The sequence below is a fragment of the Phoca vitulina genome, unplaced genomic scaffold (assembly GCF_004348235.1).
Source record: "Phoca vitulina isolate PV1807 unplaced genomic scaffold, GSC_HSeal_1.0 scaffold11, whole genome shotgun sequence".
In the NCBI taxonomy this organism is placed as follows: Eukaryota; Metazoa; Chordata; class Mammalia; order Carnivora; family Phocidae; genus Phoca; species Phoca vitulina.
The window spans coordinates 8,746,048-8,769,248 of NW_022589714.1; the positions used below are offsets into that span (position 1 = coordinate 8,746,048).

At 35.2% G+C, this 23,201-nt stretch overlaps 1 protein-coding gene across 3 annotated transcripts in view; it reads left to right on the plus strand.

Annotated features, from left to right (window-relative positions):
- IBTK (inhibitor of Bruton tyrosine kinase) overlaps positions 1-4,671 on the plus strand; it is a 100,333-nt gene extending 95,662 nt beyond the window's left edge. For all 3 annotated transcript variants that reach the window (XM_032409385.1, XM_032409383.1, XM_032409384.1), the window contains 3 exons: positions 1,819-1,890; positions 2,299-2,431; positions 3,400-4,671. In XM_032409385.1, the coding sequence (XP_032265276.1) occupies positions 1,819-1,890; positions 2,299-2,431; positions 3,400-3,531 (337 nt within the window). In that variant the 3' untranslated portion in view covers positions 3,532-4,671. The remainder of the gene's footprint in view (positions 1-1,818; positions 1,891-2,298; positions 2,432-3,399) is intronic.
- The last annotated feature ends 18,530 nt before the right edge of the window (positions 4,672-23,201 follow it).

Below are 23,201 nucleotides of genomic sequence, written 5' to 3' on the forward strand. Positions count from 1 at the left end.
TAAATGAGGTAATATACATGAAAACACTCTCAATAAATTTATTTGTCCATACATCAAGTCTAAACGTTTTAGCTTTCAGTGCACTCTGTACTCTGGCCCTACTGGCTCATTTTAATTTTATTTCTCTTTTAATCTCTTCCAAACTCTTAATCCTATCATTCTATTTATTGAAAAGAACAGCCTGTCTTTACTTAAGCCACCAAAGTCTTTTACCATTTCATGTATATGTACAACCAAAAACCCTACTTCAATGCCACTCTCCTCAGCTTTAATGCCATTTCTTCAGTGAAGCCAACAGCATACGCCCTCATGTCAATTTCTCCTGTGAATCCATACTACTTTATGCAAATTGGTACAAGTATCAATTGTTTTATCTCCCATTGTTTTATCATTCTTTATAAATAGATTTTTAAATCTCTCTCCTCAGAGTTTTTAGACGGGAAGGGACTGAATTTTGTTTTTGTTTTTATGTTCAGTTAGCCAGTGTATAGTATATCACTAGTTTTTGATGTAGTGTTCAGTGATTCAATACTTGCGTATAACACCCAGTGCTTATCACAACCACGTGCCCTCCTCGATACCCATCACCCTGCTACCCCATCCCCCCACTGCCCCTCCCCTCTGAAACCCTCAGTTTGTTTACTGGAGTCCATAGTCTCTCATGGTTCATCTCCCTCTCTGATTTCTCCCCTTTCAGTTTTCCCTCCTGAAGGGACTGAGTTTTAATCAGCCTGATTTTCAGCACCATAGTGCTACACATACCTAGTAACTCCACAAATGATCCATAAATGAATCAGGAAGTCAATATTTTAGACCCAGTTTGTTCATTCTTTGACTTCCTGTTAAACCTGACTAAGCCTAAGGTTGCTCATTCCTGAAAGAGGGCATTTGATTAATCCAGATAATTTCTAGGTACTTTTCTAGCTGTAAAATTCCACAGTTAGGCCAGTCTCTGTAGTACCTTTGTTAATTTTTTCCCTTACAGGAATACTTCCTAACCCCTCATCCTACACCTCTTTTATTGTCTTCTCCGTGAGGCCCTCTCAAATGACCAAATCTTTTTTGATTTTTATAGTCCTTGTTAGTGTCTTAAATTATTTTCTGCTATACTTCAAATTATATATTGTTTCCTCATTTTGTGAGTTCTTAGAACATAGAAATTATATCTTATATTACCATCCTATAATTTCTGGCTTAGCAAAATATTTACTATATTAGTTGCTCATAAATTTGGCTGCTAATTATCCAGTTTGTATGTATTTTGAAACTTAGTGCTAATTTTTCACTTTTATTCATAAACTTATTAATGTAAAACTTTATATACAAAGCTTTCTGTATTTCCTAATGTATGTTTGATAATAGTAAATGGTTATATGAATATTATTAGAAGAAACAGACCATTTCTTGCGAGATCTTCCTCTATGGTATTTTATACACAGGATTTTTAAAAAAAGATTTTTATTTATTTATTTGAGAGAGAGAGCCCGTGTACACACACAAACAGGTAGGGGCATAGGGAGAGGGAGAAGCAGACTCCCCACCGAGCAGGGAGCCCGGATGCGGGGCTCGATCCCAGGACCCTTAGATCCCAGGACCCTTAGATCCCAGACTCTTAGATCTGAAGGCAGACGCTTAACTGACTGAGCCACCCAGGCATAGATTTTTTTTTACTTACAATTTTAAAGGTAAGTCTGACTGCACACATTAACTTGTATCCTGAGTCAGGACTTGTAATTCTTCCTCTGTATTTCTGTTAATAAACAGTTTTACTAATATTAGTAGAAGTTTTAATCTCCAGTTTTGGCATTTGTTTTGCAGATGCTCGACTCATGGTACCCCAGGACCAGAAGGCAACCATATTTCAGATTTACCACTTGTAGACAGTCACAAGTAAGGCTAATTGATTAGTTTTGGAGCCTCCAAAGCTAGGCTCTTGTTTAGCAGTGAAAGATAATATTAAAAATTGGGAGTAGAATATTGAATAGAATGAGTTTTCTGACTATTGTCTGCTCCACAGTTTGAGTTACTTTTCTGTTTGGTTATATCATTTCTGCTCCATCCATCCTTTTGGTGTTTTCTAAAGTTTTCTCTACAACACTGATCCAAATAAAATATTAGCTCTCCTTTCCTCTGTTTTTCATCTCACCATTCTGTAAAGAGAATGCAAAAGCTTCCAAGTCCCTTTATATTGTAGGTCACTGGGGGAAAAAAAATGTAACACTGTTGAATATTTCAGAGGAGAATTTATATGCAAAAATTTGGGAAGATGAATGAGAACTCATGTTACTATTCTTTCAGTCCCTGGCTGTCTTCTTCATTGACTGCTCCTTCCATGGTAGCCCCAGTCACTTTTGCATCTATTGTAGAAGAAGAACTACAGCAGGAAGCAGCTCTTATCAGAAGTCGAGAAAAACCCTTGGCTTTGATTCAGGTAAGTAATGTGCCTTTATGGACTTAATTTAGAGAAGAACTATACTACATTTCATCTTGAGAAAATTATGTTTATTTTCATCATAGAGGTGCATATATTTATCACATTAAAATGTTATATAAAACTAAACTGAGGCACTCAATAGTATTAATTGAAGGAATTCAGGATAATTAATTTAGACTAAATTGTCACCAGGGTAATTTTTTTTTTTTTTTTAAGCACTGGTGATACTTTGGACTGTTTTAGTTTTTAAAAGTGATCAATGGGGCACCTGGGTGGCTCAATCCGTTAAGCATGTGACTCTTGATTTTGGCTCAGGTCATGATCTCAGCGTCATGAGATTGAGCCCCCTTTCTGGCTCCACACTGGACAGTGGAGCTTGTTTAAGATTCTCTCTCTCCCTCTCCCCCTCCCACCATACTTGTGCGTGCTCTCTAAAAAAAAAAATAATAATAAATAAATATTAAAAAGAATAAAAGTGATCAATAATGAACTCGGCATTATCTAGTGCTTCTGTATCAGTAAGTGTTCTTAGGTTGTAAGCCACAGATACCAACTTTGGCTAACTTACGGAAAAGAGAAATTACTAGAGGGATATTAAAATTCCACAGATTTAGTTGAAGGACCAGGGATCCAGGCTTAGAAACAGATAAGACCCATAGTTGCCCTGAAGAGTTAGAAGACTTGTAGAGCAGAAAGTATCTCACTGAAGTTATTGGAATGAATGGATTCCAACAACTATTTTCAGGGTTTTTTTCTTTCTGCACAAGATTAAAATTTAAGAGAGGGCGGGTATCTGATTATTCTTCAGGCTTTAAGCCTTCTACTTGCCATGGGGATAGCAGGATACCTAATTTAATTCTGCTGCATTGTATTCATAGAAAGTGGGACTTCTGCAAAAGGAAACTGGAAAGCTAATATAATCCTGCTAAAAGATTAAAGCAAGTTTTTTTTTCACCCTTTTTCAGATTGAAGAGCGTGCGATACAAGATTTATTGGTTTTCTATGAGGCATTTGGCAACCCTGATGAGTTTGTCATTGTTGAAAGGACACCACAGGGACCACTAGCAGTACCTATGTGGAATAAGCATGGATGCTAATTTGCTGTGGAGTTGAAATGCATTTTTCATAAATCATGATTGTTAAAAAGCAGAGTTATGGAAAAGAGTTCTTACAAATTTGGTAACATCGTTCTAGATAGAATAAGAAAGGATCTAATTTCTTTAGTGCAGTTTAGGTATATAATGTTTGTATGATTAAAAACAAATGCCACAGAATTGTGATTTCAGTAACTTTTTATGTAAAACTGTGTGAGAGGAAAAACTTACTAGGTTAAAAATTTAAGTAGAATTATTTCTCCTGAACAGTCTGAAAAGGAAAACATGAGTGATTGAAGTATAAAATTTAAGTGTGAGGCATTAAAAATAACTTTCCATTTGAGAATTTGGGATAAATAATTTAGAAGATACTGCCAAATATCTGTTGTCACTTTTTTTTTTTAATATGATATTGATGAGCTTAAAGTAGGAGCATCAGCCATTACTTCTGATTCATTAATGGCCAAAATTTTATGTTTGCAATAGTAGTTGTTTTCATTCTTGCGTCTTTTTTGATCAGGCCATCAATGTTCCAGATCTATTTAAAGCATGGACTGCTCAAATGCCGTATTATTTCAATTTGTACGCATATTTTGCTTTAAACTACAGAGTACAGTGAAAAGAGAATGTGAATACTATTCTGAAGCTTTTGTCCAAGATAATGGTTCCTTTATTAAATTTGGAGTCATTGTGTGTTGTTTTTTTGGTGGGGAGGGAAGACCTTATAAAAGCCTGATTATGAGAGAATCAATTTCTCAAAATATTAAAATTTTCCAAAATAAATGCTTAATTATACATACAAGAATTGAATAGTTTTGAAGACCCTTTACAATATTATGTAATCAGAAGTTCTCTGAGCCTGAGTTATATGAATAGGCATAAACATTGTTCTCTTTACAGTATGCTATTTGGTTTTGAGTGGTTAAATTTTTTAAAAACAAATGTTAAATCTGTGCTCCAGTAAACTAGACAAATTGGGAAGGTTAATGTTCTAGTTTCTGAAACATAATCCTAGGGGAACATATAGGCAATTCACTGCTGTAATTCAGGTGATTGAAATATGGCTGAAACTAACTTAATACTTGAGGCTTAGCTCTACCTAAATTTGTAAGCAAATGTGCAATAAAAATTAATCTTGATCCATTTTACTGTTAATGTGTATTTGATATCTTATATTGACATCTACCATAGGAGGAATTACTAATTATTCCTCCTGATCTACTATATTATAGCCGGTATTGTTTGCGTTGATGCTGTGTGTTCATTCCTTCACCACTTAAAAAAGGCAGTTTTCCTAAGATGTGTCTGTGATAAGTTTTATATTGTGTTTAAATTGAGAAGAAATGGATTTTATAATGTTTTATTGAAGTTGCAGTAAAGAGGGCTTCTGAAGTAATTGCTTTATTTCATATGAAGCTTTGATTCTTAATGCATATTGGAATCTTTAACATTTAAAGATGCTATAAAGTGATGGTTTTCACAGTGCACTCCATGTTGCCTGGGAAGCACCCTAAAGAGCCTTTGTTGGATGGGATGTGAAGGAGGGACAAGGGCTGACTGAGTCTGTGGGGCTTTAGGCCTTTACAAACCTCCATTAGAGCGTTGCCCTTTATGGTCCATTTTATATAGTTAGGTGTTATATAAAATTTCATTGGGAAAAAAAAATTCTTTTGCTAGTAAAAGGAAAGATAAGCATGCTATACACTATAAATTTTCATAAACAATTCCATGAAGATAGTAACCTAATACTTTACCACCAAAAAGCCCAGGAAAGTGATGGGTTTTTTTTTCCCCCTAACGATATTATTCTGCCTGTAATAATTAGTTCATCTTTAATCCCTTAACTTCAAGACTTAATAGAATTGAAGAAAATCTAGAAATTGTCAATTTAAAGGATCAGGGGAGTGAAGAGGTTTTTAAGATTGACCAAAACAATCATAGAACAAACATCATATCATGTTTGCTCATGATAAGGGTGTTAATAGCTGTTTCATAAAATTTTAGATCTGAAGAAGCCCAATAGATTAACCTTGCATATTGTCTTCATTAAAAAAAAAAAAAAAAGAAAGTGAACTCCAGAGAAAGTGTCTAATGAGAATGAAGTGTCTTTTCTGATTCCCCTAGAGCCGTGCCTCTTAGAAATTGCTAATTGTCTATAGCAATTTAACCAAGACTGAGGACATATAAAAAAAAGCACTTAGAAAACATAAATGTAACCAGAAGCTTCCAGAATTGTCCATTTAAGAGAGCTTTTCAGAAGAAACTTAAACAACCTTCCACCAAAGAATTGGGGACAAGTGATCCAAGACTTATGGTACTGCTTATGTGTATCTTTTTTGCTTGAAGTGATGCTCAATTATGTAACATATACCAAAACAACCTGGTCTTCCCTACACACATAACCATCAAACTGTATCTTAGTCTTTACGTATTTTTTTTTAATGTCTCTCTACTTGGCTGCTTGGCTGGCATTTCATTTGTGTCAAAACTGAATTCTTGATACCCCCAAACTTCCTGATCTTTTTTATTTCCTTATCTCTTATTTTGTCATTCTTCTAAGTCATTCGGGCTGAACTTTTGGATTCTACTTTATCTCTTTCCGCGTTTGCCCCCACATTTATTGGTTGTCCAACGCCTATCTTTTAACCTTTTCCATTTCATTCTCATTACTACTACTGTGTTTTATGTCCTTTTTTCTTTCTAAAAATTCTCAGACCTTTTGGTCTCAGGACCAAAGGTTTATACTGATAAAAAATTATTGAGAACTCCAAAGAGCTTTTGTTTATATGTGTTACATCTATTTTTATTTAATGTATTCAAAATTAGAACTGTAAAAATTCAGTTCCTTTAAAAATCATAAACCATCATATGTTAAATAACATTTTTAATAAAAATGGAACTATTTTATAAAACAAAATTAAGATTGGGATCATTTTATATTTTTATATATAAAAACATATAACTCGGTATTGCAGGTTTAGGTCTTTGCTGTCTGGGTTAATAGAGGACTCCTAGATTCTCCTAGCTGCCTCTGCATTCAATCTGTTGCAGTGTCACTTGTCATATAGTATCTGGGAACTTGAGAGACTGAGATAGAAAATGGCAAATGACAAGTTACGAAAATGGTTTTGATCTCACTAACTCCTGAAAAGTTGAGAACATGGTAAAGAACCACTTCTTTAATCCCTTAGCTGCTATCCCTTTTTCCATCTGCCTGGTCCAATCCATTAAACTTGTTAATTCCCAAACTAATAGCCCAAAAGCATACATAGGTCTTGTCTGTGCTTTGAAAACTTAAAACTTAAGTAACTCCCTCTACACTTTGAGTAAGTTCATATTTCCTCAGTTTGGCCTTCAAGTGATTTTTTTCCCCCATCTCTACATGTGGTGGTAGAGCCAAACTTAGCCTGATATTTCTCCCAAATAGATTTTGCTTTGTTCATGCAGATTCTCTGCATAAATATTTCTTTCTCTTCACCTACTGAAATTCCCTTTATCCATGGTTAAGGCAACCCAAATTCTATTTACTTCATCAACTTTTTCCTGTTTTTTTTTTTTTCTCCTCATAGCTTCTCAAAAGAAAAAAACAGTAGTATACACGGATCGACTGTGTTCCCATTTCCTTTTAACACTTTATGCCTTACAGGGTACTTGTCATATTCTGCCATTATTTCTGTTTTCCTATTAGTCTTTATCTTTCACTAAATTACTTATACTTTGAAGGCACAGACTAAGCATTCCTTACTTTCTTTTATGTGTTTTATTTAAAATCTTGAACCATAACACAGATAAGTGCAAAAGACAAAAATATTCAGCTCAGTGATTTACCAGTAAGTCAAGAAATGGACCATTAACAGCACCTCAAAAGAGATACTGGATTTTATTTGCTTATAATTGAGGATTTTTGCTTCTATAATTCATGAGAGATATTGGTCTGTGGTTTTCTTTTGTTCTCTTTTTTTTGGCTTTAGAATCAGTGTAATAATGGCCTCATTGAATGGGTTGAGTATTCCTCCTCTTTTCTGGAACTGTTTAATTGGTATTTCTTATTTAAATGTTTGCTAGCATTAACAACTGAAGCCATCTGGATGTGGGCTTTTCTTTGTGTGAAAATATTCAGTGTCTTTCTATTTCTGTACAGGTTGCAGGCTTATTGAGATGTTTTTTAATATCTTCTTGAGTCAGTTTCAGTATGTTTCTAGAACTTTATCTAAATTGTCTAGTTTGTTGGCATAAGGTTCTTCACAGTATTTCTAATCCTTTTAATCTCTGTAAGATTGGTGGTGAGGTCTCCACTTTCATTCTGGATTTTGGTTCTGTGTTTTCTCTCTTTTTTTTCCCTGATCATATTAATTTTGTTGATCTATTCAAAGAATCAACTTTGGGGTTCATTGATTTTTTTCCCCTATTTTTTTCCAATTGGTTTTAACCCTGATCTTCATTATTTCCTTTTTTCTGCTTGCTTTAGCTTTTACTGTTCTTTTTCTAGATGTTTAAACCTAGATTATTGATTTAAGAGTTTTTACAAATATAGGCATTTAAAGCTATAAATTTACCATTTAGCACTGCTTTACCTGCATTCCATAAATTTTTATATGTTGTGTTTTCATTTTCATTCAGTTCAAAATTTTTTTAATTTCCTTTTGATTACTTTTTTGAACCATGGATTACTTAAAGGTATATTGTTTAATTTCAAAATATTTGGGAATTTCTCTAAGTATCCTTTTGTTGTTTCTGTTTTAATTTTGTTAAATTTGGAGAACCTATTTTGTATTGTTTCAATCCTTTTAAATTTATCGAGACGTATTTTATCATCTTACATATGTAGAATCTTAGAGATTATTCCATGTGTTCATAAGAAGAATATGACTGAATTGACATCATCTTATGAAATGGCAGCTTATAGAATTTTGTTTTCTGTGTTGAGAGCAGAAATTGTTACCTAAATAAAGGACAAGAATAGAGGCCGAAGATCAAAAGGTATGGATTGGGCTGGATATCATCTATTTGCACCTCAGATCCATTCTGTATTCTTCTCTCCACTATCCTGTCTTGTGAGGCTTAACTCTAGAACTTTATCAACTAGCTCATTTTCCGTCTGGCTTCTGGTTGCTTTAGCCAGTTTGGAGCAACTAGAATAATATTGGCATATTGACAGGAGGAAAGAGACTGAACTTTTTTTTTCCCCGTCTCCTACCTCCATGGTGTTGTTATGGGTTACACTCCTCACCAGAAGGTCATAGCTCCCATGGAACATTCTCTCCAGATTCTGTTAAGTGTTGCTTCCTCTCACTCATTCAGATCTAGGAATGAAAAAGGATCATCTCATTGTTTCTAACTCAGGTTACTGCAGTATCCATTGTAGTTTCCCCTATGTCCTGCCCATACTTTTATAGTTAATTAATAATTTACCCAAGTTGAGAGTGCTACCTGTTGCCTGCTGGGACTCTTAATTGATTCAGAGATGATCCAAGTAATGAACAAAAGTAAGAGAATGTAGAGGTTTTGGTTCAAGGATATTATATCTAGAAATTTGGCAGTGAACAGGTAAATACATGAGAGACAAAAATGGTAGATGGCACACCTGTTTTTTGTGTTTTCTAAAAATGGAAGTCTACTCATCAAGAAGGCAGAAAGGAAGAAGTCAGTACATACAGAGATTGGAGAGCTGGGAATAGAGGGAATAATTGCAGATAATAATGAAAATGGAATCAAGAGTAAAGTAAAATTTGTTGGAGAGAAGTGCTATTTATTTCTCTTAAACTGAAGGGGAGTAATTGAGTATAATCATAGATCAGTGGTTCTCAGTTTGGTCTCCAGATTAAGAACATCAAAATTACTGGGAACATGTGAGAAATGCAAATTATTGAGCTCTACTCCAGTTCTACTGAATCTGAAACTTGGAGTGGAACCCTGCAATCTATGTTTTAACAGGCTCTCCAGGGGATTCTGATGCATGCTAAAGTTTTAAAAAAACCACAGTACAGAGGACATTTTGAGGTGAAAAAAAAAGGGAAGATATGCTTGGCTTGATAATCTACTTTTCATAGCACAGAGAAGGCCAGTAACTGGAAGAGAGTGGAAAACATACTTGCTATATAAATTTAAAAGCTTAAATTTTGTTTATCACCAAATGGAACGGCTTTTTATTAATTGATAGCAAAGGGGAATATTTATAAATTGCTTACAATTCCCTTTAAATCTCAAATATTTAGTATGGTTTTAAGAAGATTTTGAATTTCCTTGGGTGCCCTAAAATCCACTAGTCCTAATTATAACTTGATATAAAGAAAATAATAGTTTTTCCAAAGATCATCCAGAGAGGAAATCAATAAGGAAATAATGTACTTAAATGACATGTTAAACCAGATGGACTTAACAGTTACATACTGAACATTCCATCCAGAAACAACAGAATACACATTCTTTGCAAGTGCACATGGAACATTCTCCAGGATAGATCATAAGTTAGGCCACTAAACAAGTCTTAATAAATTTAAGATGATTGAAATCATATCAAGCATCGTTTCTGACCACAATGGTATAAACTAGAATCAATCACAGGAAGAAAACTGGAAAATTCAGAAATAATCTGGTGATTAAACGACATGCTACTGAACAACCAATGGGTCAAAGGACAAATCAAAAGAAAAAAATACCTTGGGAAAAATGATAATAGAAATACAACATAATAAAACTGAGAGGATGCAGCAAAGGTGTTTCTAAGAGGGCAATTCATAGCAACGCTTACATCAAGAAACAAACAAAAATCTCAACCTAACTTTATACCTCAACAAACTAGAGAAGGAAGAACAAATGAAGTCCAAAATTAGTAGTAGGCAGGAAATAACAAAGATCAGAATGGAAATAAATGAAATAGAAACTAAAAAGACACTTGCGTGTATCAATGAAACTAAGAGCTGATTTTTGAAAAGGTAAATAAAATTGACAAACCTTTAGCAAGACCCTCCAAGGGGAAAAAAAAGAGGACAAAATTAGAATGAAAGAGATGTTACAACTAAGAGTACAGAAATAAAAAGGATCCATAAGTTACTATGAACAATTATATACCAACAAATTTGAAAACCTATAAGAAATGGATAAATTCCTAGAAACACACAACCTACCAAGACTGAATCATAAAGAGAAAACCCGAACAGACTAATTCCTATTCAGGAGATTAAACTGGCAATCAAAAACCTCCGAGCAAACGAGTGCAGGACCAGGCAGCTTTACTGATGAATTCTACCAAATATTTAAAGGAGAATTAACACCAATCCTTAACCAAGTCTTCCAAAAAATAGAAGAGGGAACACTTCCAAACTCATTTTACAAGACCAGCATCACCCTAATACCAAAGCCAGAAAAGGACACCACAAAAAACTAAAATTACAGGCCTATATCCCCAATGAACACTGATGCAAAATCTTCAACAAAATATTAGCAAATCACATTCAAAATACATTAAAAGAATCATACATTATGATCAAGTGGCATTTATTTCAGCGATGGTTCAATATCTGTAAATGTGATACGCCACATTAACAAAATGAAGGACCATCTCTAATAGATGCAGAAAAAGCATTTGACAACATGCACCAATTTATGATAAAAACTCAACAAAGTGGATATAGAGGAGATGTACTTCAATGTAATAAAGGCCATATACAACAAGCTCACAGCTAACATTGTACTCAGCAGGGAAAAGCTGAAAGATAAGGAACAAGACAAGGATGCTCAATCTTGCCACTTTTATTTAACATAATATTGGAAGTCCTAGCCAGAGCATTTTGGCAGGAAAAGAAAGAAAAGGCATCCAGATTGGTAAGAAAGAAGTAAAACTGTCACTACTTGCAGATAACATCACACTATACATAGAAAACCCTGAAGACTTCACCCAAAAACTGTTAGAACTACTAAATGAGTTCAGTAAAGTTTCAGGATACAAAATAAACACACAAAAATCTGTTTTGTTTTTATACACTAATAATGAACTATCACGAGAAATTAAAATGATCGCATATACAGTTGCAGCAAAAAGAATAAAATACCTAGGAATAAATTCAACCAAGGAGGTGAAAGATCTGTACACTGAGAACTATAAAATATTGATGAAAGAAGCTGAAGAAGACATAAATAAATAGATGTTCTGTACTCATGGACTGGCAGAATTAAAGTTGTTAAAATGACCATACTACCCAAAGGAATCCCTATCAAAATTCCAATGGCATTTTTCACAGAACAGTCCTCAAATGTGTATGACTCTGAATAGCAAAAGCAGTTTTGAGGGGAAAACAAAAAGCTGCAGGCATCATATTACTTGATTTCAAATGCTATTACAAAGCTTATAATAATCAAAACAGCATGGTATTGCCATAAAAAAAGACACATAGATCAATGGGACAGAATAGAGAGCCCAGAAATAAACCCATATATATATGGTCAGTTAATTTATAACCTTACAGTAATCAAGAATATACAATGGGGAAAGGAGAGTCTCTTCAACAAATGGTGTTGGAAAAACTATCATACACCAGGTATAAAATTTAATTCAAAATGGATTAAAGACTTGAATAAAGACCTGAAACCATAAAACTATTAAAAGAAAAAAATAGATGGTAAATTCTTTGACATCAGTCTTGGCAAGGATTTTTCGAATTTGACAACAAAAGCAAAGGCAACAAAACAAATGGGACTACATCAAACTAAAAACTTCTGCACAGCAAAAGAAGTCACCAATAAAATGAAAAGGTAACCTACCAAATGGGAGAAAATATTTGCAAATGAGGGGCTAATATTCAAAATATATAAAGAACTCCTAAAACTCAACAAACATATGAAAAGATGTCCAACATCACTAATCATCAGGGAAATGCAAATCAAAATCACAATGAAACATCACATCATACCTGTCAGAATGGCTAAAATAAAAAATACAAGAAATAAGGTTGGCGAGGATGTGGAGAAAAAGGAAATCTTGCACACTGTTGGTGGGAATGCAAGCTGGTACAGCTACTGTGGAAAATAGTAAGGATATTCTTCAAAAAATGAAAAGTAGAATTACCATCTTACCATATCCAGTAATTCCACTATGGGGTATTTACCCAAAAACAAAAACACTCATTCAAAAAGACATATGCACCCCTATGTTTATTGCAACATTATTTACAATAGCCAAGATATGGAAGCAATCCAAATGTCCATCAATAGATGGATAAAGAAGAGGTAGTATACACACACGCACACACACATATACACACAATGGAATATTACACAGCCATAAAAAAGAATGAGATCTTGCCATTTGCAACAACATGGATGGATCTAGAGGGCATAATGCTAAGTGAAAAAAATTACAGAGAAAAATACTATATGATTTCACTCATGTGGAATTTAAGAAACGAAACAAAGAAAAAAAGATGAACAAAAAATCCCTCTTAAATATAGAGAACTGGTGGCTGCCGGGGGGGAGGTGGGTTGGAGGATAGGTGAAACAGGTGAAGCGGATTAAGCGTACACTTACGTGATGAGCACCAAGTAATGTATAGAATTGAATTATATTGTACACCCAAAATCAATATAACACTGTAGGTTAATTATACTAGAATTAAAAAAATAAAAATTTAAAAAACCTATACGATAGCAAAAAACAAATTTAAAAATGGGCAGAAGAGCTGAATAGACATTTTTCCAAAGATATACAGATGGCCAACAGACATATGAGAGGTGCTTAACATCACTGGTCATCAGGGAAAGGCAATCAAAGCTACAAGGAGATATCACTCACACCCGTTAAAATGGCTGTTAACAACAACAAAAAAGAGAGCTGCCTGGGTGGCTCAGTTGGTTAAATGTTTGCCTTTGGCTCAGGTCATGGTCCCTGGGTCCTGGGATTGCGTCCTGCATTGGGCTCCCTGCTCAGGGGGAGCTCCTGCTTCTCCCTCTGCCTGTCGCTCCCCCTGCTTGTGCTCTCTTACACAAATAAATATTTAAAAGCAACAACAACAAAGAAATAACAAGTATTGGCAAGGATGTGGAGTAAAGGGAACCCCTGTGCACTTGGTGGGAACATAAACTGGTATAGCCACTATGGAAAACAGTATGGAGGTTCCTCAAAAAATTAGAACTACCATATGATCCAGCAGTTACACATCTGGGTACTTTTCTAAAAAAAAAAAAAAAAAAAACCACACTGACTAGAAGATATGCACCCCGTTTGTTGCAGCATTATTTTATAGTAGCCAAGCTATGGGAACAACCTAAGTATCCACTGATGGATGAATGGCTAAAAATTGTGATACACACATATATACACACCCACATGGAAAGAAGTGAGATCTTGCCTTTACTACAACATGGGTGGATCTGGAGGACATTACGCTAGTGAAATAAGGAAAGGCAAATACCATATGATCTCACGTATATATGAAATCTTAAAAGATATATGTGAAATCTTAAAATATATATTTTATATAATTTGTATAATATATATTAATTATATATTATATATTATATGTATTATACTATTATGCTAATTGTATTACACATATACTATTATATATTATATATACTATTATACTATACTGTATTATATATACTATTATATTATATACTATACTATTACTACTATTATTACACTATACTATTATACTATTATTATTTTTTTAAGATTTTATTTATTTATTTGACAGAGAGAGACACAATGAGAGAGGGAACACAAGCAGGGGGATTGGGAGAGGGAGAAGCAGGTTTCCCACTGAGGAATGTGGGGCTCGATCTCAGGACCCTGGGATCATGACCTGAGCTGAAGGCAGACGCTTAATGACTGAGCCACCCAGGCGCTCCAGGACTTCCAGTTTTAAGATGACAGAGAAAAGACATCTTCAGCCTCCTATTGAAAATCACCTTTAAATAACAAGAAAAAAAAAAAGCAAACACAAACTGCATCTTTGACCAAATCAGGAGTTATCCTGAAGACTGAATCTCAGTATAAGATGACAAAATGTGTACAGATGCCATCAGACTTCAAGCAGAAGAATGGCCTCCAATTTTATTAATTGATTATGACTACAGAAAAGCTCTGGTTCTTTGCAGATTTTCCCCTTTAGCTGGTTCTGGTTTGACCTCTTTTGGGTCCAATACATCTATTCTGAGTTGCTCAGAATTTTCTCAGTTCTCAGAGTAGATTTGATTATCCACTTTGATGAGTATCAGGAATTGTGGATTAACTGAGGACTTCAGCTTTTAGTAGACTTCAGCATGGTGCTTTGCTCTTACAGCCCAAGCCAATTCAATATCAGCAGGCTGACCTCACACCAGCATCTCATCAGCTCATCAGTTCTACTAGTCACCTCCAGGTCACAGCCCACAAAGCATGGCCTCACTTTCCCCGTGGTGATTTTGTGTGGTTGTGCTCCTTCGAAGCCTAGTTGGCCCAAAAGGGCCAGGACACTGTGTATAAGTGAGTTCTGGAGATCTACCACACTGCACACCACCTATAACTAATACTGCTGATTTTATACTTAAAATCTGCCAAGAGAGATCCTGTCTTGTTATCACATGCGTGCACACACACACATTACTACTAGTAGAGGGGGAAGGAGGAAACGGGCGATGGATATGTCTATGACCTTGATGGTGGTGAAGGTGGTGATGGCTTCATGGGTATACACTTATTACCAAACTCATCAAGTTGTATACATTAAATATGGACAGCTTTTTACCTGTCAGTCATACCTCAGTTAAGTGGTTTAAGAAGTAGATCGAAATAAAGAAGAAACAGGTGAAAGAGCTGACAGGGATTGCATTTGAGCCGGGTCAGGGAGCAACTATTTTGGCACAAGTCTTTTTTAGCAGGGCTTGACTTCTTAGCTCTGCAAGTATATAATAATTTAAAAATTGTGAAATTAACTATAAACTGAAAAATCTATTAGATAGATGGCTTTATATAAGAAAAGAAAACCAGACATAATTCTTGCTCAGTATATTGATTTATCTTGTGTTTAATCTTAAAATTTGAGACTGTAAAGCAAGTACTCTGAACTTGGTTAACATGAAAGCTCTGATTATTCAGCCAAGTTTCCTTCATAAAATAAGCCCCAATCTCAGAAAATGTACACTGTAAAGCATCTATCTTCATTTGCTATAGCTATCAAATATTTTAAGGCAAAATCTATGGTGGAAGCATTTAGATTATTTACATATATTAAATCTTGTTTCAGAGTATTTTTTTTAGACTTGTTAAAGCAAAAGACTTTTGAATCCTATTGTGATGTATAAATGATACAAAGAGACAAGTAAATTGTGTATTCTGATAAATTACCAAAATATACCATAGAGATAGAGCAGTAGATAAGCATATTTGAATAAACCCTTTTCTAATAAACATTAATTACTGGGTCTTCCTATATGGACTATGAGTCAGTAAAGAAAGTAACTCTAAAGCTGAAAGTTAGCAAAGTCAGTTAAAGTTTATCAATACTTGGGGTTGGTTTTTTATTAAAGCTAAGCATTTATAAAATTGATTTTAATTTTGTGTTCCATTTCAGCCTTAGATTCTTCTTTGGAATCATCATTTTGAGGTTTATGTTTTAAAAACTTGTGAATCTTAAAAGTGTTCCTAAATTAGAAATTAGAGTTTTACAGGTAACCATAAGTTCAAAATTCCCAATTTTCATGTTTAGTGTAATAAAAGTCTCCAAATGAGGCTCTGTCTTTCAGATTCATAGAAACAGATGGCATATTAGTTAAGAATTTTTAGTTGTGAATTGCATCAAAATCATAAGCTTAAGAATTGGAAGTGTGAGAGTTTTTTGTATTCTGTATGAACACACCTACAGTTGCTACATGGATAATGTTTAAAGATGGATAAATGTTTAAATAGAATTACAGAAAGTACCTTCCTCAATTTATTTTTCTGTTTTCATTTTATTGTGAGCCAAATAAGCAAGCTTAAAAGACAGAAGGTAAGGGGCGCCTGGGTGGCTCAGTTGTTAAGCACGCCTTCGGCCCAGGTCATGATCCCAGGGTCCATGGATCGAGCCCTGCATCGGGCTCCCTGCTCTGCGGAAAGCCTGCTTCTCCCTCTCCCACTCCCCCTGCTTGTGTTCCTTCTCTTACTGTCTCTCTCTCAATAAATAAAATCTTTAAAAAAAAAAAAAAGACAGAAGGTAAAATAAAAATTAAAAAAAATCAAGTCATAAACATCAAATCAAGCTAAATTTTGCTCCACTATAGTGTATAGCTTACTTTAATGAGAGAGTCTTAAAATTCTGTGGAACAACATGTTCTGGAATATTACAAAAGTATATTTTGTATATTTTAGGACAAAGAGGAAGTAGTAATGTCTTATTTAATAAGATAGAAAATAAAAGCATCATAATTAAGTTCAGTTCATAATAACTTATACCTGACACTATTAAATGTCTTAGTTTAGACTTTTGAAGTATTCTCTTGGTAGAAATTACAGATGATTCTATTAAAAATAAAGTATTGTGTTATTGTAACTCAATTCTTCACTTCTTGCATAATAGAGGATATAAAACATTGTCATTTTAAATTAATTTTTAGAGAAAATGAATTTATAACTATTTTATCTCCAAAGTTCTATTTGTTACCTATGTCACTGGTTTCAATTAAGTCATTAAAGGTTTCTAAAGTTTCTTAAAAAATTGTGAAGTTTCTGAAACAAATTACTAATTGCACTTATCAATAAAAAGTGAAATGGAAATAACAGTAGGCTGAAATGAAAAGATGAATTTTCTATTACCTCTCAAGAATAACATAGCAGTGACCAGTCTAATAAGTAATAAAATAGTGTATTTGACTCATTTTGCTGTCTATAGACATGGAAAACTTTTATGAAAAAGAGGCATTTAGTATGATTTTATGTTAGATGCATGTCTATAACCATGTATCTAAAACCATCACCATTAATGTTGTACTCATTACCAAGCATTTGTTTAAATAGCTACTGTACAGAAGGTAGAAGAATTCAAGGACAGGGAATAGCAAGTATAATCCCTTCTATCTAGGGACTGACATTTGGGCTGATAATGTAGTATCGTATGTTTCTAAGAGCCTGTAAGGAGAGATAGGTTAAAAAGTACCAGAATTAAAGGTAGTGACTGAGATTAAAGAAAATAAATTTATTCTTTGGTTGTCTGTATTTTAAACAATTATTTTGCATTGGTTAGATAGAGTCCCCAACATGACCTTATCTTGAAGTTTTCAGACTAGTACACCATTCAAGGCGAAAAGTCACAGGCTCATCAGGAAGGAGATTTATGTTCTCCTTTAATACCATTTGCCTTCAGAGTTGTTGGTGCAAACTTGCTACTCCTCTGGGGTTTTCTTCATAAATCCAAAGCATATATATTTCATTAAGTTTGCCACAGGATTATTATTTTCATTGGTAAGATGCTATAATGCCATATCAATAAACAATCTGTGGAGTTTTTGTGAAGCTATATTAGAATTAGTTTACAGAAATATCAAGCATTTTAAAATAGGGCAGAATGTATGTTCAGTGTGGGCTCCCTAAAATGTTTCTATGGAATATTAATTCTGAGTGGTTTGAATAATGCTATATATTTCTTAAAAGACCTATGCTAAAGTTAATTTGGGAAATGCTGGGTTGAAGACTATAGGATGCCTCGGAACCTTTAATCTGTGATTATGCAATGCAGACTCTCAAGGAGGGACTTTTTCAACATGCTTTATTTTTAAATTTACACTAAATTCATTTAACCAATGACTTTTTTTTTTTTTTTTTAGCAATATCCCTAAGGGTTTGGAGTTCCGTGGAAAATATTCTGGATTATACTGGCATCCAAGTTAGATATGAGCTGTTTTGTTTTTCTTTTTAAGTAGGCTCCATGCCCAGTGTGGAGTCCAATGTGGGGCTTAAATTCAAGACCGGAGCTAAGATCAAGAGTCGGGACGCTTAACCGACTGAGCCTGACCCAGGCACCCCAAAGTTTGTTATAAAGCTCTGGAATTAGACAAACTATCAAGTCACTTTACCTCTCTGAGCCCTGAGTTCTCACCTATTCATTAAGAATAAAAATTTCTACTTAATGAGAGTATTAGAGATTGGTAGTTCATGTAAAGAACATAGCTAATTATAAGCACAAATAAAAAATGCTTACTTATCAAAACAACATTAATTGAAGCAGAGTCCACAAATGCAGCTACTGTAATTCCTCAGCAGAATATACAAAGCCTAGAAAAACTGAGCAGTATGTCACCAAAGATAACTATGAAACAATAGGAAAAAATTGAACTATTTTATATTAAATATACATTTTACTTCGGTGATTCATAATTCAATCTCATATTGGTTTACTATTAAACTATTTTCACATAATCTTATTTAATTTTCATAAAAATGACTGATACTATGTCTATTTTTACATTTAATTTTACAGATGAGAAAACTAAAGTAATAACTTTCCAAGCTCTAACAGCTAATCTGTGGAACCTGTTTTGAAACTAATCTGATTCCGAAGCCCATCCTCCATTTTAAAAATTAACATCCTCATGTAGTTAAAAACTTGAATATTAAAAGATGAAAAGTCACATCTCCTATCCCTGCCTACATCCCCCAGTTCCCACTTTAAGATGCCCCACACTTTCATAAGATTTGGTGTTTTTCCAGTTCCTTCATGCAGATTCAAGCACATACAAATATATATTCTTAGTTTATCCAAGAATACATAGAGTTCTCAGATAGGACGTCAAAAGCATGATTAATCAAATAAATCAACATATTTTAAAACTTTTGTGCTGTGAAAGACCCTGTTAGGAGGATGAAAGACAAGCTACAGACTATATCTAGAATAAGAAACGACATCTGAAAAATGAATTATAAAATATGCAAAAGATATAAACAGATTTTTCACCATAGAGAAGATACGGATGGCAAATAAGCACATGAAACCACATTCAATATCAGCCATTAGAAAAATGCCAATTAAAGCCACAGTGAGGAATCATCATACACCTACTACAATAGCTAAAATGAAAACTAGTGATAATGCCAATTGCTAGTGAGGGGGATGTGGAGAAACTGGGTCTCATTAGCTGGTGGACATGTAAAAGAGTACAGCCACTCTGGAAAGATAGTTTGGCAATTTCTTGTAAAACTAAACCTGCACTTAGCATATGACCCAGCAGTTGCACTCTTGGGCATTTATCCTAGAGAAGTGAAAATTTATGTTCACACAAAACCTGTATACATATATTCATAGTAACTTTAATTATAACAGCAAAATACTGGAATCAACTTAAATCTTCAACCCAAATCTCCTACATTGCGGGTGAAGAGTTCTCAGTCTTTGTGCCAGCATTTTACTCAGTTACCTGCAGAACTGTGTAACTTGTCTCCAAGATGGCAGCAACAATCCCTACTTACCCTGCATTCACCTGAACAAACTTGTACAATGCAATACTATCATAAAAAGGAATGAACTGTCGATACAAGCAACAGCCTGGATAGACTTCAAGGGTCTTAGGGTTAGTGAAAAAAATCAATCTTGAAAGATTACAGACTGTAAGATTTCACTTATGGAACATTCTCAAAATGAGAAAAATATATAGATGGAGAACAAATTAGTGGTTGGCAAGGGACAGAGACTAGAGGTGAGGAGGGTGTAGTTGGGAGAGGGTGGGCAAGGATACAATGAGACAGCGTGAAGGAGTTCTCTTGTGGTGATGAAATAGTTCTGTATCTTGATTGTGGTGGTTGTCACACAAATCTATACATGGCATAAAATTGCATAGAATTCTATAAGCACACAAATGAATAAATTGAAGATGATGTAAAGATCTTTTGTTAGCAATAATATACTAATGTCAATCTCCTGGTTTTGATAGTGTACAATATATTGTCCAATACTCATGATATCATACCATAGCTATACTTTTGATACCAGCATTTTGTGAAGTTGGTTGAAGGCTACCTGGGACTCTTTGTACCATTTTTGCAACTTCCCATAAGTCTATCATTATTTCAAAATGCAAGTTAAAAAAAAAAAAATGTGCCTGTGGGATGGGAGGGATTGTTGCCACCACTGTGGAGACAAGTTACACAGTCCTCCAGGTGAGTGAGTAAATAGTGAGAAACTGAGAACTTGGGCTCTAGGAGCCAGCAAACAAAAGTCATGATTTTGGATGATCTGTCCCTATTTGGTTGAAAGGACAGGAGGCAGGAGCCGTGGGTTGGTGAGAACCATCAGGGCTCAATCTCCATTCCTTCAGGTTCAGGATGTAGCGCCTGACTTTGAGGGTAAAGAGTCTACCGGACAGGGCAACTAACAGGCAAAAATTAAAGAGAAACCTGGGCAGAGACCCAATTCTGAAAATGAGGCCAAATTGGAGAAAGCACTGGGCAACCTGGGGATTAGGCAGACTTGCAGAGTTTTGGCAACAGGGGGCATCTGAGTCTGTGGGTCCTGTGCTGGCGGTGTGACTCTCACCAAATCCTACAGTGCTGGGTTCAGAGGCAGGTAAAGTGCACAGACCGTTGAAAGACTTCTGGAACTGGGACAGCCCCAAGCTCCCATGCGACCTCATAGCGAGGAGCTAGAGAATGTGGACAGTGGAAATCAAGCAAAGGTCAGAGCATAAAGAGAAAATAGGCACTTTCCTTTTCTAAGGACTCCTAAGTTTTACCTCCTTTCCTTTACCATTGCATTTCTTGCACATGTTTTTAATTAGGAAATGACTGCAAAGTAATATACTTCTTTTTATAGAACTAAAATACTGATTAACAAGGATTGTTAAGGTTATAGTTAGACGGAACCAAACCACCTATGGTGACGGAAGTCATTCTATTTCTTTGCGGGGGGTGGTGGTGGTAGTTCTGAATGGCAATGTGCTTTCTGGACACTGTCCTTGCTTTTTTCTTTGAACAGAAGGAAGACCTTTTAAAATAATCTCAGTGTAATCCCCCCCCACCCCAAAAGCCATCAATACATTTAATTATTTGGGCTTAAAATCTTCCCTGACCAAATAGCTCTCTTGTTCACTTTGCAAGATAGACAAAAAAGGCAAGTTACTTTCTCTTTTTTTCTATCCCTGCACCCAGTATAACGGGAGTAGATTAATAGGTTGAGTTCTTGTTCCCATTGTGAATGGTCATGTGAGTAAATGGTGACTGTCTTAATCGGAGTCTCTCTGCCTTTCCACCCCTTCCTTGAGAAGAAGAACTAACTCCATCTCTTTATGCCCATAGAGAGCTGTAAATCCCCTAGCTGAATGTTAGAAATGTTGAGTACTGGGCACACACTTCAAGTGCTTTCTTAGGACCTAATTTGATTTCTAAAGATATTCAGAATGCCTGGGATTTACACAGAGTACATTTTAAAAAATCAATTTGATAGTCAATTATTCTACATTGGTTACTGAATAGAGTGCTTCAAAATCTTGGATTAGTGCAGGATACTACTGAAATGCATGCTCTCCATTAAACAGAACATATGGAAAAAAACCCTGAAGCAATTGTGAATAATAGTTTTGGTGATAAAATCACTTGCTTAATTGCCCTTATGACTTAAATTTGGCATTTACTTCATGCAGATTTTTCTATCAGAATATAATTCCACGTGGTACCAAACATCACCATTGCTATATTTTAACGAAGACAGTAGTGGCTCTAATGGCCGGGATTTCAGTTACCAGAAGTTTCATACACTAACGAGAAGAGGATTCTGAATTTCGTTTCACATATTGAATAAATGTGCTGCATGAAAGCATGAAGTGATACTTCAGCAGGAAGCCAAGTGCAAAGATGTTTGACCCCAATGTCTGTACTACAGCCCGCTTGCTGGCATACCATGCCCTTCCCTGCTTACGAGTGTAATCTCCTAGTAAGAATCTGGCTAACACCTGTTCCTTATCTCAATGGGTTGCCATCAAAGTTAATTTTTTAAAAAACACAAAGCTCTTTGAGCTTCTCTAACACAAATGGGAATTACCTTTCATTTTCTGTTCTAAAATAGACTATTCTTAGGAAAGCAGAACATGGAATTCTGGGCCCAGGCGCTAGGGAATGGCTCACAGTCCCCCTTACACATTGTCAGTGGCCATGAGGTTACCCTGATTACTCCGTAGTAAGCACAGCCCAGCCTTGACCACGAACACTGGAAACCCTGAAGGGACAGCCAGTACTATAAACTGCTGTAAGAACCAAAACTATTTCCTCTGTCAATAGAGAGATCTGCAAATATTTTTTAGTAGAAAAGGAATATGCCTAAGTTGTACCTAGTTTTATATTTGACTCTGAGCCTTAGTTTCATGACTCTTGCCTGTGAAGCATCTTGTGATACTTTCAAAAAAAGATTTAAGTGACTGAGTATGTATTGCCAAGCTCTGCTTATCACTGCATGTTTTAACCAAAGAGGAAATATGGATTCTGTGTACATTCTGAAAGTCAATAGGGGATTGATCAAACTTTGTTCTGAGCACCGAGTAAAGATTTAAGTAAGAAGCAGGAGTGAACTGGGCGCCTGGGTGGCTCAGTCGTTAAGCGTCTGCCTTCGGCTCAGGTCATGATCCCAGGGTCCCGGGATCGAGTCCCACATCGGGCTCCCTGCTCCGCGGGAGGCCTGCTTCTCCCTCTCCCACTCCCCCTGCTTGTGTTCCCTCTCTCGCTCTCTCTCTGTCAAATAAAT